This window comes from Antechinus flavipes, chromosome 4, assembly GCF_016432865.1.
Source record: "Antechinus flavipes isolate AdamAnt ecotype Samford, QLD, Australia chromosome 4, AdamAnt_v2, whole genome shotgun sequence".
NCBI classification, from domain to species: Eukaryota; Metazoa; Chordata; class Mammalia; order Dasyuromorphia; family Dasyuridae; genus Antechinus; species Antechinus flavipes.
In genome coordinates this window covers 45,436,657-45,450,142 of record NC_067401.1, presented here as the reverse complement: position 1 = coordinate 45,450,142, position 13,486 = coordinate 45,436,657, and the positions used below count along the sequence as shown (strand labels likewise).

The 13,486-nt window shown below is 36.4% G+C and overlaps 1 protein-coding gene across 1 annotated transcript in view; it reads left to right on the top strand.

The window, feature by feature from the left end:
• Positions 1-13,486, top strand: part of MAN1A2 (mannosidase alpha class 1A member 2) — a 232,307-nt gene that overhangs the window by 144,304 nt on the left and 74,517 nt on the right. Inside the window, exon 6 of the mRNA XM_051992905.1 lies at positions 1,475-1,569. Within this exon, the coding sequence (XP_051848865.1) occupies positions 1,475-1,569 (95 nt within the window). The remainder of the gene's footprint in view (positions 1-1,474; positions 1,570-13,486) is intronic.

The window sequence follows — 13,486 nt, the reverse complement described above, 5'->3', positions numbered from 1 at the left end:
ATTATGAACATTTATAATCACAATAAGATAAAAGCAATCTTGTAGTAGAAATGGGATGTGCATTTGGGGGCTTCACCAGTCACTTTAACTTTTGTCCTGCCACTGGAATTCACCACGTGTAATGTCTTTGGCCCTCTTTGAAAAAGGAAGAAGAAACATCAACAATTGATAAATAGGATGAAGTTGGTACACTTTAAACTTTTTTTTAACTTTAGTTCTTAAAATAGGAATGTTGAGTAAGAGAATGTCTGCATAAAAGAACAAAGCCCAGCTTTGTCAGGAAAGAGAAGCTGGAGGAGACTGATGGATCCTTGTTTTCTAACCAGATTTCCTTTTTTTTGGTCAGGCAGTCCTGGGCAAGTAAGTAAGTGGGCAGGATGAGATGATGAAAGAGAGGGGAAGTGAGGCAAGGCAGGCCAGGAAGTGATGGCATTAAAGGTGGTTCCCAAGTAGAGAAACTACTATGCTGAAAAGCCATTTCCCTTTCTTCTGGTCTTTTTCCTTCTCCATCTGTCCATTTCCTTAACAATCACGCTTCTCCTTTATTCAGTAGTCTCTGAACTCCCCAGCACTGACCTGAAGGCCAGGTCCACATATCTTTGTCAGGAGGCTACCCTTTTTCCTCCTGTGCTCTCTTTCCTTCCCGTCTACCTCTTATGATAGATATTTAACTTTATATTTGGCACTTTAGGGAGAAAGTACAGTTAATATTGAAATAAAAATTATTGTGAGATCCTGTTCATACTATACCATCACAAAGTTTTTTTCAGAGACAGAGGTTGAGAAGCATTAGTTTAAGGATTTTGAACCAAAGCTAGGTTGCTGGCAATATATTTTTTTGGGGAGAAGGAGTAAGGGTGGTTGTATATAATATTATCCTCAAAACCCAGATATGGGTCACTCAGTTTATTTGTTTGACAACAAAAGGAATAACAATGGGATTTTCTTTATTTAATTTAGTGTTGTTCTCAGACATCCTTAGAATAGAAGTTACCTCCCTTTTTTATTTTCATGAAATTGGTTGAGCTTTTGTAGCAAGACCTGTGTAGGAATAAGTAACTACATGAATCAAGTTCATTAATGCATGTATTCAATATTTAATTTATTGTTTTTACAACTTTAATTTGAGTTGAACTATCTTTGTAAAGGAAAAAGCTAGCAGAGTTGTTTACAAAGAACATTTGTTTTCCTTTTAAGTTTTTGCTTACCAAAGTACACATATGCCACTAATACTAGATCATCTCCTTTCTTCCTACAAAATGAATTTCCATATTTAACTCTTCTGGGTGACTTTCTTCATCAACATCAGTAGTTTCCCCAGTCACCAGCATAATCTCTGTCATCCACTTTTCCAGCTTAAAAAGTCTCATCTTTTTCCTATGCCCCCAAGTTCAGTGTCATATACACTCTGAGTATTCAGTTAATAGCTACTAATTGATGGTGTAATTTATGACTATTCATATTTCTGTCTCAGGTATTCAAGAACAAAGCAGTGCAGTTGGCAGGGAAACTCCTTCCTGCCTTTAACACACCTACTGGGATTCCCTGGGCAATGGTGAATCTGAAAAGGTAAAATATGTTTTCTTCAGTTATTCTTTGCCTGAAGAATTAAATAAACCATTATCTTCCTTTTCTAAGTATAGGAAATTCTATGAATCTTTTTTCATTTTCTTTTTTTGCACTCAGGCTTCTATTTTTTCCTCTTCACATAAACATGTTTATTTCTTATATTTTATCTTTATAGAGTTTTCTTTACCTCTGCCTTGCTCCTTTCTTCTATCTTCTTCCTTTTATTTTGTGTCAGTTCAAATTTTTAAGTAAATCCCAAGATTCTCTCCTATTTTGTCTAATTTGTGCAACTCTTTTATCTACCTGGCTCATTCTGCATAATTACAAAATGTGTCTTCCTCAATTTTAGTGATTCTTTTAGTTCATTCTGCGCACTTAAAGGAAAGGAATTTTCCCCTTGTGTACTGTGCTACCTTCCTTCCTCTTCCAATCAGATGGAAATGACATTCTGAGAGCAGTGTTTCCTTTAGCTACATAATTTATTAATGAAAAGGGAGTGTTGAGCCATGGTGTAGAATTAGTGTTTTCATACAATGAGTGAAGTTGAAGATTAACATTTTAAAAAATTTAATTATTTCTTTTTTTCCTAGAACATAGCCTTGTTTTCAACTTCACTATAGATCATAGATTTAACCAAGGGACCTCAATGGTCAACTATACCAACCCTTCTGTCCTAAGCCCAATTTTTGTAGATGAAGAAACTAAGGTCCATAAAGGTTAAATGACTTTATACAAGATCATGCAGATAAAATATTGTTCTTGTTGAGTTATTTCAGTTGTGTCTGATTCATCATGACCTCATTTGTGGTTTTCTTACTAGAGATATGGAAGTGATCTGCCATTTCTGCCATTTCCTCCCCCAGTTTATTTTATAGATAAGGAGATTAAGGCAAACAGGGTGCATTGACTTGGCCAAGGTCATACAGCTAGTAAGTGTCTGAGACCAGATTTGAACTCATGAAGATGTCTTCTTGATTCTACTTTGCTTACTTAGATTGCTGCCCTTTGATTTCAGAAAGAACATGATTTAAACGTTATGTCAATTAACCTTTAAATGGTATTTAAAGAATTTGTTTTATGATTTGAAATATGCAGAACTGGGCTTTTAAAACCATAAAAATTTAATATGTCAATCAATTGTAAAACTTACCCCCCCCACACCCAAATAAACAAACAAATAAATAACTACAGAAAGAGAGAGAGAGAGAGAGAGAGAAAACCTTGCCAGAGAGAGTGAGTGAGTGAGTATGTATCAGTTGGGGTTAGGTGACTTGCCCAGGGTCATATACTTATCTAGTGTGAAGTGTACAAGGTTAGATTTGAATTCAGGTCCTCCTGCCTCTAGGGCCAGTGCTTTGTCCACTGCCTCATTTAGCTATCCTGGAGTATTTATTTTCCATGGGTATTATTCCATGGTAATTTGATGTATGATTTTACCATTAAAGAAAAGTTTTAATGAAATCTCAACCAAAGTATAGATCTAAACATTTGGAAATCATTGAATCTAATTTATTGTCTTTTTAGTGTGAATTACTATCATGCCCCCCCCCCCCCCCCCAAAAAAAAAAAAAAAAAAAAAAAAAAACCAGAACTGTGTAGCCAGGTGCATTTAAATACGTAGGTGTGCATGATAGTACAGACATAACTATTTTCTTTCAATTTGATCTCATGGTAAAATTTTTGGTGTTTTATTCAGCAGCATTCAGTAAAAAATGACTTTTAAAGTCATATAGTTATGTATAACTATATTATCTAGTATTATCTAGTATGAAGTGTACAAGGTTAGATTTGAATTCAGGTCCTCCTGCCTCTAGGGCCAGTGCTTTGTCCACTGCCTCATTTAGCTACCCTGGAGTATTTATTTTCCATGGGTATTATTCCATGGTAATTTGATGTATGATTTTACCTATATATATATATATATATAACTATATAGAAAATAGTTATGTATGTTTGTTTTTTAAAACAAAATTTCAGAGAGACCCTGAAGGACAGATCTTTTTGTTTGCAAGGCCATAAAATGTGCATAAAGGATCTACTTTGAGGGTCTTAGAACATAGAAACATAGGAATCAGAAAGATATGCTTTCAGATCCTGCTTTAGTGCTTCATTTGCAAATTGCTTAAATTTTGTCCTTTGTTTTAATAGTGCACATACAAAAGTTTTTTCTCCCCTGTCAAATGAGGATAATAATAGCTATAGTATTTACCTCATGAGGTTAATGTGCAGCTCAGATGAGATCATGTCTACAAAGCACTTTTCACACTTTAAAACAAACATAAATCTCTGTTATTATTATTAGAATTAGTATTACTATTACTACTTCTCCTATGGATATATAACAAAATTGTTAAAAGAAAAATTTATAAAAGCCTGACATTCATTACTGAGAAAGGTCCCACCTAGTATCTCCAATCTTGCAGGTCTTTAAAAATATAATTAAAAAAAAGTTTTTTTTTTTTTTTACTTTGGTTTGTTGGCCTAGAAATTTTCATGGGGGGTAAGGCCTAAATTTATTTTGGAGGTCTTCTCTAACATAGAATTCCTTGATTATGGTATAATTGATGTAGTATAATGCAATATGAAACAGAGATACTTTTCAGTGTTGGAGTTGGTGAAAGAGGAAAAAGTGGTGGTATTGAAAATTGACAATTATTAATCTTGAGGAAAATATGGAATTTATATGCTACTTGGTGAATATTTTTCCCTGTTGATTTCCTTGTTTCCTTGTCTATATGTTTCTATTATGTATAATATAACTTTCTTGTTATATTCTTGATTTTGTGAACTTTTGATTAGGATAGTTTGAATGCAGCTGCTGCCCCTAATATTCACTTTTTGACTCTTAGTTTTTTAAATTACTTTTCAGATTTTTTTATGTAGCAAATCAGTGGGTTTTGTTTTCTTATCCATTCTGTCACTTTATTGAGTTAATTTTGTCATTTAAAATTAAAGGTTTTGTTTTTCTCCATTTATTTCTTTTATATTACTTTTCTGTATCTCCTTCCTCTTTTGTTCCTGAGATTAGTTTTGCTCATACAATACTGTTCACATTCTTTTCCCACAGGCTCTCCACTTCTCTCCCACACTCATTTTTCTGTCTTTTCCTGAGTTCTTTGAATTTACTTATGTTGTTCAGTTCTCTTTATTTTGTGACTTTTATCTATTTTGACACATCTTAATCTCCATGTAGTTAAGCAAGGAACTTCTTTCAAGTCCTCTCAAGGTATTGTTGTTGTTATTGTTGTTTTTTAACTGTATCTTATAGTTTTTAGGAAGTTTTCCTTTACTTTGTCCTCTTCGTTACTTCTCTTTCCTTCTAGTATATTCTGGATTTCATTTACTTGTTCATAATTTATACATGTCCATGTTCCTCCTTTATCATCTCAGTATCCCTCATGAGGACAGTGACAGTGCTTTTGAAGTATCAGATTTAAACTTATTTCTATTCAGTTTTGTTCTGTGTTAGTGTATTGTAAATCTTAGTTTATTCTCCCTTGCTTTACCTCATTTTTAGAAATATTAATTCATGAAAGAAGTAACATCTGAAAATTGTAGTATTGTAGTATTTTGTGATAGAAATTGCCCTGTGGTCCAGATCCATAGCTCAGTTCCATTCTTTGTCCTTGATCAGCCTCCATTCCAATGATAATGGAACCCTATCTTTGGTTCTCTGACCTGCTTATTGTTCTGAGTTTCTAAATTTTTTCTAAAACTTTAATGTATTTGGGGAAATTCTTCTATATTCTAGATTAGATTTTTCTCAACCCGGATAATAATATTTTATATTCTGCTTTGAGAGCTTGTGTTCCTAATCTAAATTTATTTTTAATTTCATTTATCTTTTGAACCATTTTAGACTTTCTTGCTATTGTTCCATGATCCCTAAAAGAAGTCATTAAAATGTGTGTTTTTTTTTTTTTTATCATTGGTTCACTTCCCTCTAAAATTATATTTGTTTTGCATGTTTTGGTTTCTGTTTTAAGTTTTATTTATTTGATTTTTTTTTAAATCAAATAACCAACAAACATTATTTTCTCTATGGCTAGCACTGTGCTTAGTTGAATATAGAAAAGGCAGAAAAACTCAGAAACGGTGCTTGATTTCAAGGAGCTTAAAAACAAGTGGAGACCGTAACGTGAAAATAAGATTTATAAATAGTCATCTGAGAGGGAAAGCCTCAGGAGACCAAAAAGACCTTCCACAGAAAGTGGTATTTCAGTTGAGACATAGAAGAAGGCAGAAATGTCACGAAGTGAAAAGGAAGAGTGTTAAGGACCATGCCTTGGTGAAGGGGCAGGTCAATTCTCCCAGAGCCTCCACAGCTGTGAATCATAACATTTAAAGGAGTTACAAAGCAGCCTTTACTAACGCAGATGTTCCTTGTGGATTGGGAATGAAAAAATTGGGAGGGAAGAGGAGAGAGGTCAGACAATACAACTCCCTCTCAGCCTCCTTGTATCATCATCCTTACATGAAGAGATCCATTCTACTGCTCTGAGTTAGACTTCCAGCAGCCACTGGCAGGTGGCTCCCAACAGAAGAGAGAGCAGATTCCAGACTGCGGGGAGAGGAAGAGAGACCTGTGAATCAACAGGGCCGGTTCCTGTATTCTAGGTCGTGTGTGTGAGGAGGGGGGAGGGCATACTAGTATAAGAAAACTGGGAAGGTAGGGCAAGTCCAGATTAAAAAGAGCTTTACTCGCCAGTCAGAGGGCCAGTGGAGTTTATTGAGCAGAGGATGGCATGACTCATATGCTTTAGGGTAATTGCTTTTATAGCATGTGGAGGATGGAATGTGGGATGAGCAAGGCTGACAGGTGGGGGACACCAAAGTTGTGAAGTTGGAAGGATAATGGTTCCTCTAACAATAGCAGATGTTTGGGAGAATAAAGAGGTGCAAAAACAAGGAGGTCTGAACATTCTGTGTTTGAAATTCCTATGGAATATCCAGTTTGAAATCCTCAAAAGGCAGTTGATGAGATGAGACTGGAATGTGAAAGATACAGACAGAGACAATGAGAAGAGGACCCATGACAGAGCCTTTGAAGGAAGAGCCTATTTTCCCTATTGGGGAAAAAAACTAGAGAAGAGAGATTATCCAGTAAGAAAAGGTTATCAATAGTATCAGATGCTGCAGAAAGGTCAAGGATGAGTTTATTTTGTGCTTCATTTTTATATTCATTTTTTAAAATCTGTTTTCCTATATTCTTTGTGACTCTTCTCTCCTAACTCCACCATCCCAAATGATACTTCTCTCCCCCCAAGCTGAATGAGGCAATTCCAGCCTTTTTATTAATATAATATCAGTATATGAGGCTAATAGGTTTGAAGAACATTCCTGCTTTAAGGGGACCTAGTTGGTTCTCCTGTTCCCTTTCTGTTTTGTGTCTCTGAAGCCTGTTTTGTGTCCCATGTAATTCATCTTATTCCTGTTTTTCAGTTGTCTGGGCAGAATTGTAAGTTGTGTCTATGTGTATGTGTCTTTGAGGGGCAGGAAGTGTGATGCAGCTGGCTTAGTCTGGGAAAACCAGTTAAATTCTCTGAGTGTGCACTTAGTTGGAAATATGCATATGCTACATATTACAACTTGATTGCCAAGACTTAAAGTGATGAAGAAAATGTTAATAATACAGATTAAACTTTAAAGTATGTCATGCAATATATTTCCCCCCCAGAGAAGCAGTGGTTAAACATTTACCTAGCACACTCCTGGCTGGTTGGAAAGAAACTGAGAGGACTTTCTTTTTCTGATATACATTGATAATATCATCCTGGCAAGTCACTTAACACTCCCCACTCCCAACACTCCAAACCTCTTTCCACCACACCCACCTTCCAGGCTCTAGGCAGCTCTCCAAGATTATTAAGATTGCAGAGAACTTGTCAACCAGCAAGAATAGTGTAGTCTGCTCACCCTATGTCCCTACATTCATTATACCACACTTTACTACCTATCTACTCAATACTGAATTTTAACTTTTATATTGTTCAGCCACTAATTTTTGTCGACCTAGAATCTGAAATTTAAAAAGAGATGATTGTATCTTTATATAGAAATGTATCTAGTTAGTCATTTACATTCTGGAGCTGTCTCTCATTTGGATATTTTGAATTCCAGAAGCATTTGCCCATATAAACAAAGTTTCCAGAGTAAACTCATCATACATAAAGGTCATTATCTATTTCATTTGGAAAAGTAGAGGCAGGTTGCATCAGACTGAAAGATGAAAAACACTTTTGGTCTTTATAAGTACTTTACTAATCCAGCATTTTATTATGGAATCTACTGACCATGTAAATGTCTCCATGGTTGGTCTTCTAACAAAAGATGTCAGGAACTTATTTCTCTTTACACGTTTCCACAGTGGTATTGAATGTAGGGAGCCCTGGATCATATTCCCAAACACTTAGTAGCCAAAAGAAATCTTTACTCAGTCAGCAGATAGAATGTTACTCAGTTTTCTTTCTTTTTTTTTTAAAAGCAATTCTGCTCATAATGGAAATGTCTTACTTTAATCTATATGATTCCATTTGATATTATGTTGTACATTCTCAGAACACCTCTGATTTTTTTTTTCATTCAAAGGTTTTTGCATCTTGTCTAAGTTATTTTGGTGATTTTATAACCACAGTATCAAGATAATATTTTAATTCCTTCCAATTGTGTGTATAATTAAAGGTTTATTTTAAATGTAAATATTAGTTATTATATGACACTCCTCTCACCCACATTTTGGATTTCCTATCTTATAATGAGAGAAAATAAATTGTAGTTAATCGATGTGTTTGGGGTTTAGTACCAGATGTTGTGATTGGTGTAGATATCAGATGATGAGATTGAGGAGAGCAATTGGCACCAAATGTTGGAGTTTGGTCATGTGAAGAATTTACATACAATGGCCATTCTCTTTGTCAAAAATGGAGAAGAGGTTATGGATAAAATGAAGAGATAAAATAGACACCAAGGATGGTAACTGATATAGATTTGGGAGAGCTATAGTTAGCAAAGAGAAAGGTTTTTAACAATTAACAATGGAAAAGATGTTTCCTTGTGGAACTTACAGTTAACCAGGAGAAGAAATACTTTAAGGTGGGAGTATACCATTGATTGACTGTCAGGCTAAATCCATAGAGGAGTTTAGCACCCTGAAAGAGTGAGTTAGCCATATGAAGGAGAAAGACACCACTAGGTAGAACCTGTGGTGGGTTTAACCCAAAAGGGGTTCTACAAAGAGGGCAAAGCTTGTGGACAGGGAAATTGAATCTTGGGGGTTTGACATAAGTGATGAGCTCAGGGTAGCAATTCCTAGTTTGAAATCAACATGTGACAAATTCACAATGGCCATTCTGTTTACTAAAGGTAGATTTCTTTAGGGAAGAGGTTTACAGACAACATGAAGAAATAAAATGGAGTGTTAAATAAGAAATAGAGTTGGGCAACAATAAGATTATCATTATCAAGGAAAGGAGTTTGAAAGAATCCATTAAAGGAAAGTACCATGAGACTGAGAATGAAGTTGACTGGCTGGTTAAATTCATAGAGGACTTTAGCAGACTAGCCAGAATTAGCTATAGTAAGAAGGATGCCCTTAAAGGGAAGGCACCATGAAGAAGAGAGAGAATAATGGGCTTAGTCCTGAAAAGATCTTTTATAGAGGAAATATAACCTTGGGGGTTTCTCAGGGGAGAAAACAAAGAGGGAGGAGCCAGATGGAACACAGCTGGCCCACCAAGTCCCAGACCTGTCTAAAGATACACTAATCAAATCTTTTAAAGGTTGTTAATGTCCCAGAGATTGAATAGAGAATGGAGGTTAATAAAGTGTTCATCCTTACAAACCACTATACACAGGATAGTCTGGGACTGGTTGTGCTGGATAAAAGTCAGGTGGTTTTCTTCCTGATAAGGGAAGAAAGTAAGCTCAAAGTTCACCTCATAACTTGCATTTCTGTTTGGACCCAGCAAGGTGGGGCTACCCTGACCTCCACAGAGGGTGGAACTATGAGGTTAAACTGATCCCTGTCAGTGCCTCAGGAAGTAACCTTCTAGTGCTTCAGGCTTTCTCTGCCAACCTGACCTGGTAACCCAGGATCTCATCAGTAATCATAGAAGATAACATTGAAAATTAAATTAAACTGGGGGTGGGGGAGGAGTTGCTTTAAAATAGCAAGAATGTTTTTTTTTTTTTTTCCTTTTCCCTTTCTGTTTCTCTTTCCCTTTCCCTTTTATTTATTTTTTTTTTGTCTTTTTTCTTTCTTTCTTTTTTGTCTTGAAGTTAAGTACATTTAGACTTCTTAAATACATGAACCATAGATTTTGAGCTGTAAGTAACCTGAAAAATGACCTGATTCTACTCCACTGATTTCTGTTACAGAAACTGAGAAGGGTATAAGGCAGAACTGAGAGTTAAGTCCAAGTCTTGAGGTTCACATCTACTTTTCTTTTCCACTCTAGCCCAAAGATTCTCTGGAAGTCATACCACCTGATTGCTTGGACCTTTTACTGTCCCTAATTAAATCTCCAAGAACTATCTGTTCTTCACCTTTTCTTCTCTAGCCTTTCATCTTCCCTCTTCTCTTCCTCTCTGTTTTTAAGGGTCTAATCTTATAATTTACATAGAAAAATTGAGGCTATTTGCATAAACACTGCTTCTTCTTGAACATTACAGGCTTTCTCCTCTATCAGGTGGTGGTGAGGTCTTGTTCCATGCCAAAGCCATTCCTCTACTTTTGCCTTGTCTTATTGCCTCCTGTTCGTTCACTCTAGCCAATGATTGCTTTAAAATCAATGCTTTTTCTCTTTAAAAAAAAAAAAAAATCTTTCTCACTTCAAATATAATTTTCCACTTTTCTCTACCCAGTGATCCTTGTCTAGTAACAAAGAATAAAAGAAGAAAGAGGGAAAAAAAGCAATTCAGTAAAACCAAATAATATATCAACAAATCTGACAATAAGTGCTGTTTTGCCATACAGGAGAATTCCTTACCTTTATCAGGAAAGGAGGATAGTCACATTTTTGCTTTTTTTTCCTTTGGAGTTTGGGTTAATTATTATAATTATGCAGTATTCAGGTTTTGTTTATTTTGTTTTCCATTTCAAATGAACTCAAAATGTTTATTGTCCTGATTCGGATTACTTCCCTTTGTATTAGTTCATATAAGTCTTCTGCCTCTCTTAATTTCATCATAGTCATTATTTCTTTATGATACAGTAATATTGCATTTACATTAGTGTACTCCATTTGTTTAACCATTCCTTAGTCAATGAATACTAGGTTCAGTTCTTTACTTCTGTAGAAAGGAATGATATTGTGTTGTCTTCTGAACTTCCTGAAAGATAACTTCAGCTTTGAAGCTCTTGCTTCATTGGTTCCCTTTGTCCTGGGATCTCTTTTTCTGATTTATAGGGTGGAAGTAGACACTCTTTCCAGATGCCCATGTTAGCCATCTGTTCATTTTCTATCCAGCTGCATAGCTGCACTGTAAATTTTGCCACCATGTCCCTTCCTTGGGTACTACTTTGAGGGCAGAAAGTCTTTTTTTTTGGGGGGGGGGAGGGGAGGAGAGAAGGATATTATCATTGTTTAGCATAGTGTTATTTAGTCATGTTTGAATTTCTGAGATCCCATTTGAAACTTTCTTAGTAAAAATACTGCAGTGATTTCCATTTCCTTCTCCAGCCCATTTTAACAGATGAGAAAATTGAGCTAAACAGGATGAAGGGACTTGCCTAGGGTCACACAGCAAGGCCAGATTTGAACTCTGGAAGATGAGTCTTCTTAACTAAAGACCTGGCTCTCTGTGCCGTATAGCACCTCTTGGCAGTCCATTAACATAGTTCCTGGCACATAATAGGTATATAGTACGGATTTGGTGACTGAATTCCTTGGTATAAATATAAGATCTTGCTTTTGCTTCTGACCTGTTTATGGTATAAATCAAACTTTGGAATTTCCCAATCAGAAGGTGGTATCATTTTAGTCACTTTGTTTAGCATACCTTCAAATTGCTTTCCAGGCTGAATAAATTTATAGCTGCATTTGTTGTATATTGTAAAGCCAGTCTTTATAGCTCCAGCATCAGTGACAGTATCTTTTGTCATTTGGTTAATTTTGTGTGTGAGATAAAATTGAAGAGTTGTTTTGATTTTCATTTCTGTTATTACTTACTAAAAGCAACTTTTTGCAAAGTTTCTAATAACATAATATATAATACTTTCTAATAGTTAAATTTTTTCTTATCAAAACTATTTTGTTCATATCCTTTGCTGTTTGTGTTAGGGAATGTTTCTATTTTCAATTTTTAATCTTTCTCCATCTTGTGACTCCTTCCCTGCTTCCTATAAATATGATTGAGTCCCCTGCATTTTAAATAAATAAAAACAAACTGCATTGAATCCCACCTCTCTCATATTAGAGCTCTCTTCCTATCAGTCCCCCTCCCCCCCTTTAAACAGAAAGCTTATATGTATATATAATAGAAAATATATCTTGCTTCCATTTCCTCTCCCTCCCTTCTCAGTCTGATGCCAGCCTTGTCAGTCTTCGCGGTACTGTCTTGAATCTGAATCTAGAATCTAGATGCTAGGAGGGGACCATCTGTCCTAATTCCTTCATAGCCTGAGATTAGAACCCAGGGACTGTGGCTCTAGTGCTAGTGATCTTGCTTTGCCATTTCCATCTTCTTTTTTTCCATTATCCTATGTCCTGCTCCCCATATGAATTTTCTCAATGTTCTGTTTTGGGCACTATTCTTCTATATTTTCATGAGTTTCTATGGGTTTAACTCCCCCTTCTTTGGAGATGACATAGATTAAGATATCTAATTTTGATTCTCAAATCTACTTATCCGGCTCTAACTTCTCAACTGATCTCTAGCTACTGAGTATCAACCTGCATGTCCAGTGGATACCTTAAACTTAAGTTAGCCCAAACTTAGCTCACCAATTCCCCCAGACTCCTTCCCCTTCCAGATTCTCCTATTACTGGCCAGGGCACCAACATCCTGTACACACTCTCTCTCACCCCTACAGCCAGTCTGTTGCCAAGGCCTGTTGATTTTATTTTTGAAACATCTTGAATGTGCCCCCTTTTTTTCTTTGCTGATACTACCACTCTCCTGTACTGGTCCTCACCTCCTTGGGCCTGCAGTGTAGCCAGAGCTGCTGGTGAGTCTGCCTGCCCCAAGGGGCCTCCCTCCCAGCCACCAGTGAGATTTTCCTAAAGCTTAGGTTGAGCACTTTCACACCCTTACTCAGATAGTAATGACTTCCTCTGTCTACAAGATTAAATAGAAAGTCCTTAATATGTCCTTCAAAGACCTTCATAACAAATTCCTCTACTTTCTCAGTCCTCTCACACTGGACTCTCCCTTGTGCTGTAGTCAGTGACATGGCCTTATTGTTATTCCTAGAAAAAGAGGTATCGTTTCCTGGCTTCATAGACTTTCACCTGCCATTCTCTATACCTGGAATGCTTTCTTTCCTTCTCTCTGCCACCTGGCTTCTCTGGCAGTCTTCGGAGTGCAGCTCAAGTCCCATCTTCTCCGAAAGCTCTTCCCCATCCCCCTTAATTCTTGCCCTTGTTGATGTTCTTTCCCCTTAGATTGTAAGCTCCTTGAGGGCAAGGCTTTCTGCTGCTTGTCTTTTTTTGTGCTGCTCTCCTTCCTTTACCCCTCCCCCCCAGCACTTAGTAGGAGGCGTGGAATATTGAAGGTACTTAATTATGCTCAGTGATGGATTAGACTGTTCTCTCTCCTCAACTCTAGCTTCCTGTCATTATTTGATCTTACAGCTTGATGTCAAAATGCCCCAAGCAGATCCTTCTTACTTTGCCTTCCTCCTACTTTCTTACTTCTCTTGAGAATGCCTTTCGTCCTTCAGTCACCCAGCTTTACAGTTTCTTGGTCCTCTTTTACC